This window comes from Drosophila rhopaloa, unplaced genomic scaffold (genome assembly GCF_018152115.1).
Source record: "Drosophila rhopaloa isolate 14029-0021.01 unplaced genomic scaffold, ASM1815211v1 contig_3, whole genome shotgun sequence".
In the NCBI taxonomy this organism is placed as follows: domain Eukaryota; kingdom Metazoa; phylum Arthropoda; class Insecta; order Diptera; family Drosophilidae; genus Drosophila; species Drosophila rhopaloa.
The window spans coordinates 12,563,859-12,582,170 of record NW_025335123.1 but is presented as its reverse complement, the minus strand read 5'-3'; the positions used below and the strand labels follow the sequence as shown (position 1 = coordinate 12,582,170).

Genomic DNA, 18,312 nt, shown 5'->3' with positions numbered 1-18,312 from the left:
AGAAATGTGTTAAATGATTCAAAATAATGCAAAAAAGACTCTGCAATGCAAAAAAATACAAAAAGGAATGTAACAATATAAATAAAGTAAAAATAAATGCTTAGGTTTTGAGCTGAAAAAATGTTTGAAATATTTAAACAAGAATATCCATTATGACCAAAAAACGGACCCAAGTAAATACTAAATGAAATGAAATTCATCATTTAGACGGAAATCTAATTTGTCCAATTAAATTCAAGATACTGCACTTTTAAATACTGAGTAATTAATAAAATTGTGGCCAGCCTGGAAAATGTAAAGAAAAATAAAGGGAAATTCCCCGACCGTTGAAAACTTGTGGTAAATGTTGGCCGGATTTCCTTGTGGCCGGCAGTCGAGTGACAGGCCAATAACAGAAATCAAACAAATTACTGCAGATTAAATCCGAGTTGAGATGACACAGCCGCCTCAGTGGGTTAATGTTTTGCGAGTGTGCGTGTGTGTGAGTGAGTGTGTGTGGGGGAGCGATTGTGTGGGTGTGACAGCAATTTCCAACTAAATTATAACAACAACCTCAACAAATGCGCACAATTTTGAGAAATTTCATGCAAAATGCAGGAGCCAGGACGCAGGACATGCCGCAAAAAGCGGCAGCAACAAAAGCATCAGCATCAGCAGCTGGTTGCATTAAATGGCGCACGTTTTCCCCCTCCCCCCCCCTCCACCCCTTTGAAAATGTTATCCACCCCCACCACCCTATTTACCCACCCGCTTTCCACCGAACATAACGAAAATGTCAAACACACATCTGACCAACACATGGAAATGCCTGCACAGCATGAGTTCAACAGCAGCCCGGAAAATTATCCCCCCTCCCACCATCTAACTGCATTGTCGTCGGGTGGCGGGTGGATGGGTGGTTGGGTGGAAAATGGGTGGAAAAGCATGGATGGTGATGGCTCATAAATGCCATGCAAAATGGCAGCCAAGATGGCAATGCAGCTATCGATTGATTGGCCTTCGATAGATCGCCACACGCAAGATAATAACTTTTAATTAATTTTTTTCCCAAGTGCAGCTATGAATGTATGCGAAAATAAAATTTAAAATAATTATAATTATTTTGTTGTGGTGCCACGAAGCGCTAGATAATCAAATTAATGGCATGGTAAACACCGAAAGACACGTGCGCATACACATACAAAAAAAGGGCTAGGAAGGATGTTCTGGGTCTCAAAATATATAGTCAGTAGTCTATATTTAAAGCAGAGATAATAGTTATTAGAACTTTTCTTAAGCTAGCATAACAACTTCACAAGAAACTAATTAGATTTGACTCTTATAGATTTAAGAAACTCTAACTAAATTAAAATTAAAATTAAATGAAATGTTCCTTAGTTCTTTCATGGTATTTTTGTATTCCACAAAAATAAAGTAGTATAAAAACAGAAAATAAATCGAAATTATAACATTTCAAAAACAGCTACGCCCAGATATTGCAATTTACGTTTTTCAAGATTTATAATACTGCTTTGGTTTGTTTATTACACCAAATTATTGTGTTAATAAACAAATTAATCGTTAAATAACTGCAGCTACACCCATGAAATTTCCCAAAATGTTTACCAAAGTTTTCCGGTTGAATTCGTTTTATGGAATACGACTGAGCAAGGATAATTTTTACTGGTTTATGGCCAGCCACTGTTCAATTAAAATCATGGCCAATGATATCAATTAAAAGCACGGAGAACACTGATTGCGGTGAGAGCAGCTCTTATCCCTGGGCCACTGATGTTGTTTGGAACTGATTTTTCCCCCCGGTTGTTTTCCGGCATTTTCTCACCACCTCCCCTCCCCTCCCCTCCCCTCCCCACCAAGCTTTCCCCCTTTATTTCTCAGCATTTTTATGGCCCCGCCAAGACGATGGAGGCATCCCCCAGTGATTTATCACAAAGCAGCAGCCAACGTGAGGCAACAAAAAGGAAACCTCAACCAGGGGAGCATTTGCTTATCTCCACTGCTGTTTGGCCCCCAACATTTTCCCACCCACCCACTGACACCCCACCACCGCACTGGACCCCCCACCCGGTTTCTCTCAGTGCTGCGTTGTTTATCGTAATTATGAATCTTTGCTATCCAAAAAGCACTGCTCAGCTCCTCTGTGCGTTCATGTGTGTGTGCGTGTATGTGTGTGTGTGTGTGTTCAATCAAAATAGTTGATTTCCTTTATGCAAGTCTATGTTTCTTTTCTCCCCCCGGACTTTCCGCTTTTCTTTCGAATTGGTGAAGATTGCAGGGGGGCGGAGGGGGGGATGAAGAAAGTGGTGAAAGCGGAGAAAGCACGCAAGCGAGCAACTATTTTTGATATGGCACAAATTATGCCGCTCTTTTGTTGCTGCCTCTTTATTATTTAAGTTTTTTTTTTTTTTTGCTTTTCGGGTCCATTGTGGTAGGCCACTAAAATCTTGGCCGAGAACATCGCAAAAGTCGAAGGTCTTGATTTGGTTAGACCCACTTAAGTTAGGGTTAATTAACAGGCCCTAATTCAAGGAAAATTCTGGCTTAAATTGAGTGCAATTGTGGCATCCTTGGATTTTATTTCTAGATTTCTAAGCATACTTAGTTGGCTTGGGTATGTTTTCCCTTTTAATATTCAAGCAATTCAAATCCACTTAATTTGTTTTTGAATTGATATGTATATTTTACCATATTTTACCTTACTTATTACTACTTTTGCATTCCGAAATGGCTGGCCAGTTTTTTGGCTGTGTGGGGAAGTCCCCCTTTCACAAATTTAGGGCTGCCTACTTTTGGGCCTTCTCTATATATACATTTTCGGACCGATCTGCGGCATATGCTGTACCAGTGCATAAAACTTCCATTCACGTCCATCAATGTCCATCATCGGCGAGTGCAAAAATGGTGTAATATGTGCTGGCAGCACCTGCACATTAAATCACACTTCCCCCAGCCTTCAGCCCGTTCCCCCTTAATTAATATGCCCACCACCCACTTACGGGGCAGACAATTCGTCATAAATCTTTGACTGGCAAGCCCTGCGTTTAATCAGGTGAGACGGGGGGTCCTGGTCCTGGTTTCGTCCTGTTCCTGTTCCTGGTGAGTGGCAATGGGAATGAGAATGGGAATGGGAATCCTGCTGCACAAACAAGCCCTCGAACAAGTTTAATAACTTTGGGAGCAAGCTTAACCCCCTGTTGCCATCGGTTGTTGTTGTTGTTGTTTCTGTGGTACGTTCAGGTGATGTGGCTCCGCCGGATATTTTGACTGTGGTAAGCAGGGCATGCTTTGAGCCAGGCTTTTCACCTGCAGCTTCTGCCTTTGCCCTTGCCACCTGGAAATGCTGAAATTTCCATCTATTTTGGAAATATAATGTTGCATTCATTACTTACAAAATATTTACAAAGCCAAAACTAAAGCTTCAAATGATTTAAAATCATAATCTTAGCTTATAAAATCATTGAATTAGTTTTTACTTGATCTTCTATGTTCCTGTATTATTCCTAAAAATATAAAAACGTATTCATTATATATATCAGATTTATGGTCAAGAATATTATTAGTAGTATTTTTTGTTTATGTAGTTTTAATTTTGTATTTACACACATTCGTCAATAAAAAATAAAGCAAAAAGAATAAGCATTATTATTACCTATTGTAAAACCTTACCTATTGATAAAATTAAATTTTTCTTTAATAACAATTAATATAAGACTTTTGTTTTGTTAATAATATTAATTGAAGCTCATTTTCTTATTTAAATTTAATTATAATCTTATGTTAAATCAAAGGGCATCTGAATGTCTAGCATTCGCTTTACTCATTTCAGTGGCAGGATTTTGGTTGCCACCTCGATTCTGATTTTTATCGCTTTAATGAAGTTTCATGCCGTTTATGCTGCCAGCTGCCAAACATTAATGTTCCTGCTGCTGTGCGGGATTTTTGTTAAAAACTTTTTCGTCAATCCCATGGCGCACAGTTCCTCTACGGTTCCTCACTTTCCGTATACCCCGTATCCCCCGTATTCCCCATATCCCCCCGTACTCCCCGTTTATCCCATCCTGACCGAGCAATGTTATGGGGCGTTTGAGGCGCTATTGATGCACGTCTTTCCAGTCTATTACTATCAGCACTTTTTTCACTTTGGCGCATTTTGTTTTTCCTGGTTTATACCCTTCATCAGAATCTTGCGGAGTATTATATTTTTAGGACAAAAAAACTATGAAAGGCTTACAAGTGCTTTTATTAAACAAAATACACAATTTTAATATAAGTTTTTCTTCTTTAAATGAAAAAAATAAATCTTGTTTTATTTTATAAGACATATTAACATTTAATTCAATAAGACTACCAGCATTTGATAAAACGTAGTAAACCATAAATTAAAATTGAAGAATTACTTATAAGATATTTTTTATTCAAGATATTGGAAATCTCAAGAAAAACGAATGTAATGGGTATCGCTAAGTTCGACAACTTGACCTTTCAGCTTTTTTTTCCTATTACTATGTTTTTTTTTTTTGTGATATTTTGTTGTTCAGTTTCAGTTAACAGTTTATTGACTTCGCTCAACTTGTCGCCGTTATAATGTCAGCAAATTGTTAAAATGCTTTGTTAGGAATTTCAAACAATTTTTTCCCACTCTTTCGGCTTCTTGTGCTGCTGCCGTGTATTTTTTTTTTTATTATTTTGATTTTTTTTTTCTATATATTTTCCCAGCCCACCCCGCATTTCTTCTCAGTTTTTCCCCGTGTGTGCACTATGTTGCTGTTGTTGTTGTCCCTTTGTTTCGCAGGAGCAGGACCAAAAATATGCCATGCCATAGTTGTTGCTACTCTGGCCGGGAAATAGTTGCTGCTGCTGTGGGTAATTTGCCGGCAACAACAAAAGAACAAAAAAAAAAGAAGCAGGTCCAAGAACAATGTTGCCACATTTAAGCGTTTGAACTTCGGAGTCATAAAATATTTGTTAAGCATTTTGCGCTCAATTTTCTTTTTAGCCATTTGCGCTCTGCAGGTCAACAGGCAGCCAAAAAAGCAAACACAGAGCCAGCAAACAGCAAACAAACAGAGAGCTGTGTGTCCTTCGCCTCCGGTTTATCCCGGTTTTGTGTCCAGCAAGTCCATGCCCCCAAGAATATAATGACCAATTCGTAAGCACATTCATTATGCTCTGTAAGCAGAGTCCTCAGTCCGAAAATAGGTATGGCAGTGGATCGGGGGGCTGAATGGCTGGATACCTTCAAAAATGTTGTCACCATCAAATGGTCAGCAGAAATGGTCTTAAAGTTTCAATGGAAAATTCCGACGTTTTTTAACTTATATACTATTAAAATATTTTAAACTTAGAAGAAAAGACTTACAACATTTTGAGGTTTTTCTAAGGGTTATAATAACTATTTAAATAGATTTCAATATTGTTGTAAAGTTAAACAATAAAGTAAAGAAGAGTAGTTTAGTTTGGCAGAAGTATCCGCCTCAAAGGACCAGTAGTACGGACCTGTGATTTTAATAACCTTTTCTTGCACATAATTTTGTGGCTTAGTATTATTTGTAATTTTAAGATACTAGAAATATTGAAAACAAAGTCTTTCGACGTCTTTTAAAGAGCATTCTACAGCTTTAAACTCTCTGATCAAATTCTGGTAAAGCCCCGCCCACGTTTCGTCTTTCACACTTTGACCAAAAATTAAAACACATTAGTGGTGAGCGCGGGTTTTCCTTTTCCTCGCAGCATCCCCCCAATTCCCGTTTATTAGTATTTGTGCTTGATTTTCTTTCCCCCCCCCTACCCCCGCTTCTTTAGTTTTTTCTTCCCCCCCGTCATTTTTTCGTACATCCCCGGTTTTTCGTGGCCTCCTTGCTGTGCTCGTCTTTGTTGTTGTTGTCAGCGTATTATGGCAAAATGACAAGCAAACAAATTATGTTTTTGTGTGCTTAGCGTGGGCCCAAAAAAAAAAATGGAAAAGAAGAAAAAGAGGGGAAAATCCAGAGCACTTGGCACAAGGTAGCACAGCGGGCGATTTTGGGGGGTTGGAAAATAGGCAGCGGGATGAACATGCTCCTGGTAACATATCTATCGATGACCTGGGGAAATTCTCTACGCCTCAAGCCCGAAAATGTGCAATTTATGATCTGCTTCTATTGGTTTTATTATTTTCAATTGGGATTTGTTACAATTTTTATTTTGGTCATGGGAAAAATACTTGCAAATCTTAGGTTTTATTAGCTTCAATTGGTTATAAATTTTGTGCATTTTTCATTAACAAACTATCCTTTAAGAAGTAGACAGTTACGAATTTATTTATCATGTCTGATTTCGGATTTTTTAGTCATCTCAATTTTAACATTTTCCTTTGCATTGGCTTTAGTTCTCCCTTCGTTTCAAGCCGGCAAAAACTGACAGAACGTGGACAAGAAGATATATATATATATATATACAAAAAAATGAAAACAAAAAGTAAACAATGAAAAGTTTTCCACCCCTTCGCCGAGGCGCTTTTCTTTGTGTTTCGCACACTTCACACACAAATCGCAGCTCCTCCAACACCGCAATGCAAATATTCCAGCAAGTTCTGAAACAAAACGCAGACATGGCCCACACTTTTGGCCCAAAATCGCTGGCGGCGCCTCCTAGACGAACCAAAAACGCAAGCTGGCCAAGAGATTGGCGGGGAAAATGGGTGAAAAGGAGCTGCTAGAATTGGAAAATCCAGGCAGGAGTTATCCAACCAAAGGTTACCTGGTAATACCAAAAATGCATTAGCTTACATGGTCTCAAAATGTGTCGAAATTGATGATTTAGGAACAAATTATGACTCTTAACTCGTTACTATTTAATTTATACAAATATGTATGGCACACATTGGAAAAATCTGAAATAATTAAAATTTACTGTAATTGGAATTGAAACTTATACTTTTAAAAAATCGATGGTTACCCTTTATCACACTTATTATTGGTATTAGGGAATTAAAAAGTTCATATCTTGAAATAGTATTAAATAGAATTTACAAAGTAAATAGCCTTAAAATATAAATATGAAGAAAGTAAATATTACCGAAGATAAAAATATTTTTTTATTACACAAGCTGTTTATTACTTAATGCATTTCATCATTTATCAACATTTCACCGTAAAAATGACAAACATGTGCATTTCCACCAAATCTTCCACAGTTTTTAACAAATCTTAAATCGGAATACCCTGGAAAAACCGGAGTGCTGTGTGCAAAAAAGGAGTTCCAAAAAAGGAGATGGGGAAAAGGCGGTTCAGGACAGCTGCCCGGTGGAGCCGCACCCATTTACGTGCCCCAAAATGACAGTCATAACAAATTAAGAAGGTTACCTTTATTGCCATGGCCCAGAGCTGCTGCTGCAGCTCTCCAGCACCGGCCACAGATTCAGAGGTTCAGATTCGGGTTCAGATTCTGCTCCGAGACGAGCTCAACTCCATTTCCCCGTCCAAACTGGCTGCTTGCCTAAGTACTTTTGCTAAATCTTTGCACGTTCCCAGTAGCGCAACAAAAAGCAACCTGAACAAATGGATAAACTTTGCCAGCGGCTTTTAAAAACGAATTGGTAAGTGCACTATATGATATAAAATATATTGAATAGTGGATATAGATTTGCTTAATATTAATTAGGAAACGTACTAAATAAGTTGGTTTTTTTTTAAGTAACATAAAAAAATTTAACAAGAAACTCTAATCACACCAGTTGTGAAACTTTAACTTTTAAACTTTAAAACCCTTTTTAAAAATCAGATATTTAAAATATCTTTACAAGATGAATTATTAGGTAACCTTGCCTAAGAAGTTTTATATTTTACTTACACTTTTTCCGTTTAAAAGAGTCTTTGGTCAGACCAAACGTTGGCTTATTAAACTTTAAAATCATTTCTCAAAAATCGCACTTTATTCCACCTTCAACTATTTTCTTAGGCTTAAGTGTCTTAGTTTAATTTTTTTTCAACAAGCAATGGGATTTTTTTTTTATATTTAGATGTTGAACTTAATTTCCTTATCGTTTTCTCAGAGCCTTCAGCTGCAGGTGACATTCCCTAGGTTAGTGTAGGCCAAACAACAACATCCTGGAAATTATGGGACCCAAACATTGCTGCGGTCAAAATTGTTGTAGTTGTAGTTGTAGTTGCATTTGCTGATGGTTGTTGCTGCTGTTGCTTTTGTTTTTGTTGGTCCTGGGTAGGCGTGCCCAAATGTTGGAGCCCCAAAAATATATGTTTACTTTTTGCGATACTCATAACCAACATCGATGCGAATTTTCAATGTTTGGTTGCTTGGGGAATTTGCAACGTGATCTGCTCGTTGTACCTGGTTTGTTGTCCTTGGCAATCATCCTGTTTGCTTTTGGGATAATGCTCAATCAAGCAAATTGAAAAGCTAAAGCCGAAACCATTTTTTGAGATTTTCAATTTTCATGAGCATTTTATTTGGGTGTCTAAATCAACAAATTGCGAATTCAATACGCTTGAATATGACTGACTAGATGGGTTTTTGAATTATTTTCCTATTACCACTTCTATTGAACTAGTTGTCATTTGTACATTTAAGACCACCATATTGCTTTCCTTTTTGGAAAACTAAACCACATTGTGACCAGATCACGTGAAATGCGCAGTGATATGTGTCCTTTTGTCGTCCTTCACAATCGTTCGCACTTTTCACTGCATTTCATTTTGCGGTGCCCCCCTCATTAGCCTCTCATCAATCGCTTAATTTCGATATTGCCAAACGCTGGAAAGCCCCCTTTTTAGTCTATTTCAGTTCTCTTTTACCCCCTTTTAGCCCATTTTAGCCCCTTTTACCCCCCTTTACCCCCCTTGACCCCCCGCAAAAGACACAGTGAGTATCTGTGTGTCAATGCCACACAATAGCACCTATGATATGCCACCTGAGCGAACGTTGTGCCAGTGCTGCATTCAACGCATTCATTTGTCATACATTTATGCAATTTCCCCCATTGTGCCACGCCCACTGCGTGGGGCGGGGGAGGAGGGGGTAGGGGCGGTGAGGAGAGACTGGGCCGGAAGGGGAGTGGCACTGCACCGGGCACTGAGCATTTATTGAATTTTGTGACTTGAAGCATTTTACATTTTAAACATAAAACAAGCCAGAACAAATGTGTTGACATAGTCGACCGGGAGATACCCTATATTAAAATAAGAAACTTTTGAATATAATAAAATAAAGTTTTTATACATATATATATTAATTAAATTTCATAAAAATAATATCTCAGACATTATCTTTATCTTTTTGATCTACAAATATCAGTATCAGCAAAAAATATTTTAATATAAGTTCAATGCACATCACATTTAAGGAGTGATACCTTTATTTTGTTATCCTTTCAGAACAGAATAAATAAATATTAATATTTAAGTTTAATTTAATAAGAAAAACAATTTAAAAATGTTTTTTTGTTATTATATCTTTTAAATTCAGAATAAATCAGATATTAAGTTTCAGTCCAAAAATCGATGTCTTAAGCTTAATATTTAAAGATATTGGAAACAACACAGTTACCTATAAAAAGTTAAAAATTTTTTAAGAATCAGAGAGTACAATTTCTAGCTGATCATGATGATGGATCAGTTAGATGTGTTTTCTTTCACCCAACTAATTATCCAACCTCATTTCAATGCTCATTGCAGACCAACTGCGATTCGAACCCAAACGGGAACGGCAATGGAATCCTCGATGGCTCCTACTGTTTGCAAAGGGGGAGGAGGGGGGGGTTTTGATGGGGCTCCATGTACTTCTGGGGTTTTGGGAGTTTCGGGGGTGATGGGGGGATCTCCGGTAACAGGCCTCAGGTTCGTTTCTGTTTGGCCTTTTCGGCACATAAATTGCCCTGGCCAGACCAGAAAGGACCCGCTGTTGTTGTTGTTATTCTTGTTTTTGGTCCTGTCTGCCATTTAGCCGCATTTTGTTTTTCATTTTTTGTTTTTTTTTTCTCCCCCCTTTATTTTTGCCAGTGCGTGTGCCCTTATGCGTGTGTATTGTCGGCCGACTGTTGTAGCGTATACGTACACGTAAATACATACGTATACGTATACGGTATGCACAACGGAAATGAATTGAAATTTTAAAACCCACAGCTGCGACCGCTTCCTGCGGCAAAAGTAGCACCAACCGACGACACTTCCCAATATACACAGCTGTATGTACTTACACATGTCTGTCGCCCTCGCATTGTGAGTGTGTGTGTGTGTGTGTGCGTGTGAGAGTGTGTGTGTAGGTGTAGGTGTAGGTGGGCTTATTTATGAGTCCGTTCCAAAGAGGTATTTCTATTATTCTTATTTAACAATATTTAACAAAAAAAGCAGGAAAAACATTTGAAATCGAAAAATTATTAATAATTACATATTTGATTTTCAGAAACCGATATTTTTTTTATTTTTTTAACATTTTTTTAGAGTCTTATTTATGTTAAATGCTTGGTAAGCCAATTACCTAACTTAATCAAAAGAAAACAAAGATAAGTGGAATTATGGGTTAGAACTATAGAACTAATATATATATATATATATATATATAAGATATATCTTAATCGGTAAATCATTTATTTAACTGTTTAATGTTTTTAATGTCAACCTATTCGTAAGATCCATTTTTTACCTATTTATAGTTTGTACATTTATTTATAATTTAAATAATTTTAAATAATCGTTTGTGTAAGAGCAAAAAATGCTTAAGAAACATAATCCCTATTCAATTTATTACAAGAAAATTAACAATGTTTCACTAACCGATTTAAATGAATATAAAATGTAATAAAGCAATACACAGAATTAAGGCTTGCCAGGACCTAATGAAATAACTTAATTAGAAATGTGCCAAAACAAACTGCTAAACAAACAAATATAGCATTTTCCTTATTGCATTGGCCTTTTCTCCTGCCGAAATCAATTTTTGGAATTGCTGCTGCGTGCAATTCATTTTAAATAAAACAACACATATATGCACAGATATGTGCACGAACACGGATATATGTCTATGTGGGCGTAGAAGTTTATATCGTTGATACACTTGGACGCATTCTTATGCCAAACACACACTCTGCCGAGTATTTAAATTTAAGCTCTATGCTCCTTTTTATTTAAAAATTCCAATGTGCGTGCACAACATATAGTTGAGCCCCTCAATTCCATCGATACAGAATGATGACACATCGCAAAATGTCAGTCCAAACCGAAGTTCCAGTGCCTCGTCCGTTCTTGTTTATTATTTCCGCTTCGAACTTGTTCAATTTGCAGCAAATAACAGAAAAATAATGATCAAAATGGTTTTATTTTTGTGGAATTTAATAACTCCTGACTTGGAAACCAATATTGAAATTGCATATGTGTAAGGATAGATTGATAGATGGTCAACAATTTGATGGCCACTTCCGGCTCACTCCACTGGAAATCAAACGAACTTGCATCAAATCAAATGATACAAATATTTCCGACACAAGTTTACTGCATTTTTGATGGGGTTCGAACAATTTAAAAAGGTTTTTTAATGATGTACTCAAACATTTGTTTGGTCTATATTTAAGTTTAAAATGTTTGTCATTTTAAGGACAGAGTTACTTTATAAGATCATTTAATGGAACTAAATTGCAAGTTAAATAAATATTTGGAGTTGGGACCGAAATCACTTTAGTCGTGGCCACAAAATATAGTCAAACTACGTTCAAAGGACTTTTATTAATAATAAAACAAGGCACGATATATCAGATTGCTTAAAAATAAATAACTATACGAGTGCCTCTTTCATTGCTTTCCACATATTTACGAACTGAAATATTTCTTCTTCATTTCCCGTGTCGCACTCCTCTCCGTGCAATTTTCCCCCCCACTTCTGTGGCCTTCCACTCGCGATAATTTAAGAGGGAAATTATGAAGAGCGACACGCGACAAGGTTCATCGGAAATTCCGGCATTTTATCGCCACCGCCACAACTGCTGCAGTCATCTTCTTCGACAGACTGCGTCAAAAAAGAATTACACTCGTTCCTTTTATTTTACGATTATTTTCTATTTTAATTATTTACATAAAAATGCTGCTACAAATGATTGATGGCATTGACATAGAGCTGCGGAGAGTGGGGGGAAAAGGGAGTGAAGGGATTCGCAGTCGAAGCCAAATAAAGATGCCGATGATGACTATGATGATGACAACACACATACACTCGATGGCAAATATTACGTATACGTACTGTGAGTGCATGTGTGACCGAGCATGTATAAATTGTAAATCAATAAATAAAATAAGAAAACAAAAAACCAAAAACGAACGAGGCTCACGCAAAAATCGTAAATAAATAAAGCGCGCAAAGTGACGCAAAGTACGGCGTACAGAAAATGCAACAAAAAGGGTTAAGGCAGGGGGTTAAGGGCGGAGTTTTTTTTGTTTTTTTTTTTTTTTTTTTTTTTGTATGGGACTAACATTGAACGGGCATGTTGTTATTGCTATTGTTCCTGCGCAGCGGCCCATTGTTTATTGTATTTTGTATTTGGTATTTCGTGCCGAGCGCAGCGATAAAAATGCTGCTAAAGTATAAATTATGCCAATATAAGTTTGAAAATGCGCGAGATCGCAGCAACAACATGGCCAATAAGTGAGACAAAAAGAGACACCAAAGATGAGCGAGGGTGGGAGAAAGAGTAAGCATTAAATACTATAATCAATTAAAATTACAAACAAAAAGACTTTAATGGAAAGACTATCCATGCTATTCTTTAAATACTAATTCAAATAATTAATTAAATTTTGGCATCCCCCAAAGTATGCTATCAATTATAACTAGCAACTAGACCCAAACTTAAAAAACAGTCATTTAAAAAAATAAATTATGATTTATTAAAAAACATTTATATTACTATTCAAGTATTTTAAATGCTTTAAAGTTTAAAGGAATAAACAATAATAAATAGTTACAAATATAATATATAAATTTAAAATAAACTTCTTACACATTGTTCTTCTTAAATAAATATTTTGTTTTTTAACATATTTTTCCTATTTTCCCTTAACTTTGCACTATTTTATTAAATATTACCTAGCTACCCTCGCTTAAAACAATGGCCAGGAGACAATGTAGCCAAAGCGATAAAAGGCTATATTCCCCATACACACACACGAGTGTAAATCCGTATCGGTATGCGTTTTTTCGGATGGGTATTGGTGGCCATTCGGGTCACGCTCAAAAAATGCGCATAATTGGCAAATTTAGAGTAAAATTGCTTGACAAATATGCAAAAAATGTGTAGCACACAAAAAGGGGCGGGCGATAAAGGGAGCAAACACTTTAATGGAAAAGGGCTGCCAAAAATGTCCACAATTTGGCGGTGTGAATTTTACAAAACACATGTAAGTTATTAGGTATACATTTAAAATGCTTAGACCAGTTAACACATGCTATCTTTTTAACATCATTTATATATATATATACCATGAGTAATCACTTACCAATATTAATTTATTGCCGAGATTAAAACAGATACACGAGGTAGCACTCGAATTCCAGCTTATCTTTTAAAAGGACAGAAAAAAAACTGATTTCTTACAATTTATTGATAGTAAGCCCAGAGTGCCTAACTTATTTGTTTTTGCTGGCAAATTAAAATCACTTCGAGAGGTTTATGATTATAAATATGATAGCAAATGCCAATTTCTTTTTTAAATAAGCATATATATGTAATTTTGTATATTAGTAGAAATATTAACAATTAATATTACAAACAAAAATACAAAATATACAACAGTTAATTATCTTTACAACTAACAAAAAAAAAAGTTGCTTTTTCCTTTGATATCCTCAGACATCCGAGTGCTTCTTGATCCAGTCCTTGAAATAGAAGACCCTGGCATAACCATCCGGATAGGTGGACCCACAGCCGCCCACAACGAATCCGGCCACGCCCACCAGCTGGTTGTTGTAGGTGGCCGGACCGCCGGAATCGCCGTTACATGCCCCATTGTCCACCTTGTGGAGCAGGCACAGCTCGCCCTCGAATCCGAACTCAATGAGCTCGTCACACTTCTCGGTGGAAATCGACGTCAAGGTGTTGTACTGCAGGTATCGCGGCAGATCACCCTGGTGCTTGATCCTTCCCCAACCGGAAATGACGACGTCCACGTCCGCCGGCGTATCCGCGCTGGGCAGACTGATGGGCTGGATGCTGCTGGACAGGATCAGTGGGGACTCCAGTAGGAGCAGGGCCACGTCGTTGAGGAAATTGCCGTACTCCTCGTGGACAATCACTTGGGCCACCTGAGCCAAGACTCCGCCACTGAAGCGATCGTTGGAGCCAGCTCGAATGGTCAAACGCTCCGCGGCAATGGGAATGTGGTTGCCACTCGCATCCTCGTTGGTCACACAATGGGCGGCGGTCAGGATGTAGTTCCTGGACAAGATCGAACCGCCACAGCTGTGGGAACCCCCGTTCCGCAGGGAGACTTGGTGGGGGAACTGGGCCTTGGCCGCATCCTCGCCACCCACCACTCGACCGTTCAGCTTACCGGGGGCCGACTGTACCGGCAGCACCACGAGCAGCAAACAGCTGCCGAGCAGAATCGCCACGTTAACGCCTGTCATTTTCACAAATGGGCAAAGCCCAACCAGCCGAACCTCCTTATATACAGCCGTGGATTAGACCTCCTGATTTGCAACGCGCACTATCTTATCGTATCTTATCATTGTCCGGTGAGATTTATTATATGGTAGTGGTTTAATCTAATCGAAGGGTCGCGGCGATTGGGAATTATGTCATTGCTAATTGTTTTATGGCTTGTTGGCCAATCTTGATGTCAGTTTTGCTTGTTTTTAAAGACATTTCAATTCCAATCGAGTGGCTCGCTTTTTGGCAGTTTGAAAAATTAACTTTCCTTGGCACAAACCGTCCACCGATTTACTTTGTGCAGAATAACATGCAAAATGATTTTAGAATTTTAGTAAAAAATATTTTAAGGTAATTATACTTTGCGGGGATCGACTTTATAGAGGAAGGTATATTATAAAAGCAAATAATAATACAGTCTGGTGTTATTAACGATAAAAATATTGTAGGTTTCAATTATTAATTTTAAGCCGAAGTTTACTATTGAGAGCTCTCAGATCTATTAAAGAAAAAAATTATGATATTTTTGAAGGTAGTTTTATCGATTTAATTTGTGCCTCGTGACGGTTTATAATAAATACAATTTTTTTAAACGAACATTAAAGAACTTGCTGTAATAAGCATGAAAGGAACTACGAAACACATACTTTTTATTCAATGGGATATATACTATATATTTCCGAAAATATTATAATTGACTTTCATTTTCCGCAAACGATATATAAAATATTTTATTTAAGAACCAATTCTTGTTAGACAAAATTGATTCAATTTGTATTTTCAAGTCGGCCATGAACCTAACGAGCCACGTCGAAGAGCGTTCCCGCGAAGAAAGGGGGCACTAAAGTCGTTAGCAATGACGAGTTCGTTTGTAGTGATGTTCCCAGGCATCGCGGATCGAATACAAGGCGTGTTGGCAGGAAAACCCTTAGTCTGCGGTCTGAAGTTGCCGCCTTACAGGCTTCTGACGTAGTGCGCCCACTACCTAGAATTCGCAACCGCAAGCAACCGGAAACAAAATCAAAATTCGAGAAGACTAAAACCCCGATTGGCAGGAAGAAGAAGCTACCTTCTCCAAAGGTCTCCGCCGCCAAAAAGCGGGTCGCCAAGAAAACCCATCGTCCATAATCCACTGTAGTCCTCGAGCCCAGTGAGAAATGCTGATGGGACCAGCGAAAAGCCCTGAAGGAAGTCCATCCTGAAGATGTCGAAGGACCCTTCAGGAAGTTCAAGAAGACGAGTGGATCAAGCCTACCAAAAACCGGCAGTCTGCGCAATACTCTTGACCTGAACATCAATACACTATAATAACAAGATCTTAAAACCGCATTTTCATTTAAATGGATAGTTAATAGATTAAGCCTGTATTGGATTGGGCTTAGTACATTTACAAGCTGTTTATTTGGTCTACATTTGGCAATGAAGTCCTAATCTTCTGCAACCCTGAATTATGTGTAAAACTTGTGGTAGCCCTCGAATTTTGTACCTTATAATCAACTACAAGGGCGGCAACCCTGCAAGTTGAACAACCCTACACTTATATCGATTCCGTTAAAAGGATAATCGAAATGGCCTGCAGGGAAAAACAACTTGGGAATTGTAAGATTTCGGAAATTTGAAGTGGAAATTTGAAGTGGAAAAACATCTAGTAGGCTGGTTGGGATTTAAGTTGACGTTTGGAAGCCTTCCATTCGCCGCCGGTGGCAGCCGAGTGAGTAGACGGACCTCCTCGAGCAAAGTGTGTTGTATCGCCACCGGTCCGGGTTCGAATCCCGGTAAGAAGTAAGAAGCATGGTACACGAACAGACTAGGGACCACAGACGAACAAAAACAGACACTATAACCGATTAAAAACATTTGGGTCAACCATACTTACAAGTTATAGAAATTGCCAGCCGGGAGACAGAGGAATAAAGAGTGGCCTGGCCCGGCCGGCTGACAGCTGTGCAAAACAACTAGAATTAAGTAAAAAGTTATGGTGTTAATCACCTGAAAAAAAAAAAAAAAAAAAAATATTTTGATCGAAAAAATCCGCAATTTTGTTTTTTTTTTTACTCAACTTTATAAAAACATTTGGGGGACAAAATAATTAGATGTTTTACTTAAAATTGTATTCCAACTATGTTTTTTTGTTAATAAAATTTCTTACATAATCTTGAAAATAATTTACCTAACTAATGTTAGATTAAACCTTTATTAGATCAGGTCTACAATTTTTGTCCTTCGTTCCGTCCGCCCGTCTGTCCGTTTTAACGATAACTAGTCTCTTTGTTGTAAAGCTATCTGGATGGATCTTTAACAAAGGTCTTTTGCATTGCACGTAGTATATAAAAATCAATGGATCGGATAGGATAACTATATGATACAGTTCCTCAGGGTTTTTTATTCGGAATTCTGGTTTTAACTGGTGTTGTTTAATCAAACGATTATGGCTATAGTTGTTAAACAAATGACATGCTCTACAGGTCCGAGTTCTTCCTGATCCAATCATTGTGGAAGTGCACCCTGGCATATCCGTCCGGATAGCTGGTGCCACAGGCGGACCACACGAACCCGGCCACGCCCACCAGCTGGTTGTTGTAGGTGGCCGGACCACCGGAATCGCCGTTGCATGCCCCATTGTTCGCCTCGTGGATAAGGCACAGTTCGCTCTGGACTCCCCAGCCGATCAGCTCGTCGCACCTGTCCAGGGAAATCGACCGCAAGGTGTTGTACTGCAGGTATCGCGGCAGATCACCCTGGTGCTTGATCCTGCCCCAGCCGGAAATGATGATGTCCGCATCCGCTGGCGTATCCGCGGTGGGCAGACTGATGGGCTGGATGCTGCTGGACAGGATCAGCGGGGACTCCAGTCGGAGCAGGGCCACGTCGTTGAGGAAACTGCCGTACTCCTCGTGGACAATCACTTGGGCCACCTGGGCCAAGACTCCGCCACTGAAACGATCATTGGTGCCAGCTCGAATGGTGAAACGCTCCGCGGCAATGGGAATGTGGTTGCCACTCGCATCCTCGTTGGTCACACAATGGGCGGCGGTCAGGATGTAGTTCCTGGACAAGATCGAACCGCCACAACTGTGGGAACCCCCGTTCCGCAGGGACACTTGGTGGGGGAACTGGGCCTTGGCCGCATCCTCGCCACCCACCACTCGACCGTTCAGCTTACCGGGGGCCGACTGTACCGGCAGCACCAGGAGCAGCAGACTGCTGACAAACAGAGTCCCAAAGGCACTTACTTGAGCAGATTTCATTTTCTAAATGGGCAAAGCCCAAGTACGTGTACCTCTTTATATAGAGTGAAAGACTCTACTTAATTTATTACCTCGCACTATCCACACTTAACCGCTATGTTAACAAATGATTTGAAAACATTTGTATTGTTTTTCATGATTATGGTGTAATTATGGCCAGTACCCATTTTAGTATTCTCCAAGTATTATTTTTTATTTCTGCAAAAAATAAACTTTGCTTTTTACTCTTCAAAATACCTATTGCTGATTTTATTATTCACTCTAAAAATGAACTAATTTTAACCCCTCTGCTAACTTTACCGTTAAGCCTATAATATCTTATCGCCCAAAGCTATTTATTTTGAGGCCTTATGTGAGAACCAATCTTATCGAAATGGCCAACTATCGTGGAGATTCGGCGATTGCTAGCGGCAGACAAGCGATTTATGGACTAAT

The 18,312-nt window shown here is 38.6% G+C and overlaps 2 protein-coding genes across 2 annotated transcripts; both read right to left on the bottom strand.

Moving 5' to 3' along the window:
- Positions 1–13,565: 13,565 nt before the first annotated feature.
- LOC108049810 (serine protease SP24D) lies at positions 13,566–14,607 on the bottom strand. Its single transcript, XM_017131139.2, has one exon. The coding sequence runs from the start codon at positions 14,605–14,607 to the stop codon at positions 13,828–13,830; it is 780 nt and encodes a 259-aa protein (XP_016986628.1). The 3' UTR covers positions 13,566–13,827.
- Positions 14,608–16,971: 2,364 nt separating this feature from the next.
- LOC108049786 (serine protease SP24D) lies at positions 16,972–17,877 on the bottom strand. The gene has a single exon (XM_017131101.1). The coding sequence runs from the start codon at positions 17,875–17,877 to the stop codon at positions 17,089–17,091; it is 789 nt and encodes a 262-aa protein (XP_016986590.1). The 3' UTR covers positions 16,972–17,088.
- Between the last annotated feature and the right edge of the window lie 435 nt (positions 17,878–18,312).

Excerpts from the sequence above, each read along its gene's own strand:
- LOC108049810 (XM_017131139.2), bottom strand. The coding sequence starts at position 14,607 with ATGACAGGCGTTAACGTGGCGATTCTGCTCGGCAGCTGTTTGCTGCTC.
- LOC108049786 (XM_017131101.1), bottom strand. The coding sequence starts at position 17,877 with ATGAAATCTGCTCAAGTAAGTGCCTTTGGGACTCTGTTTGTCAGCAGT.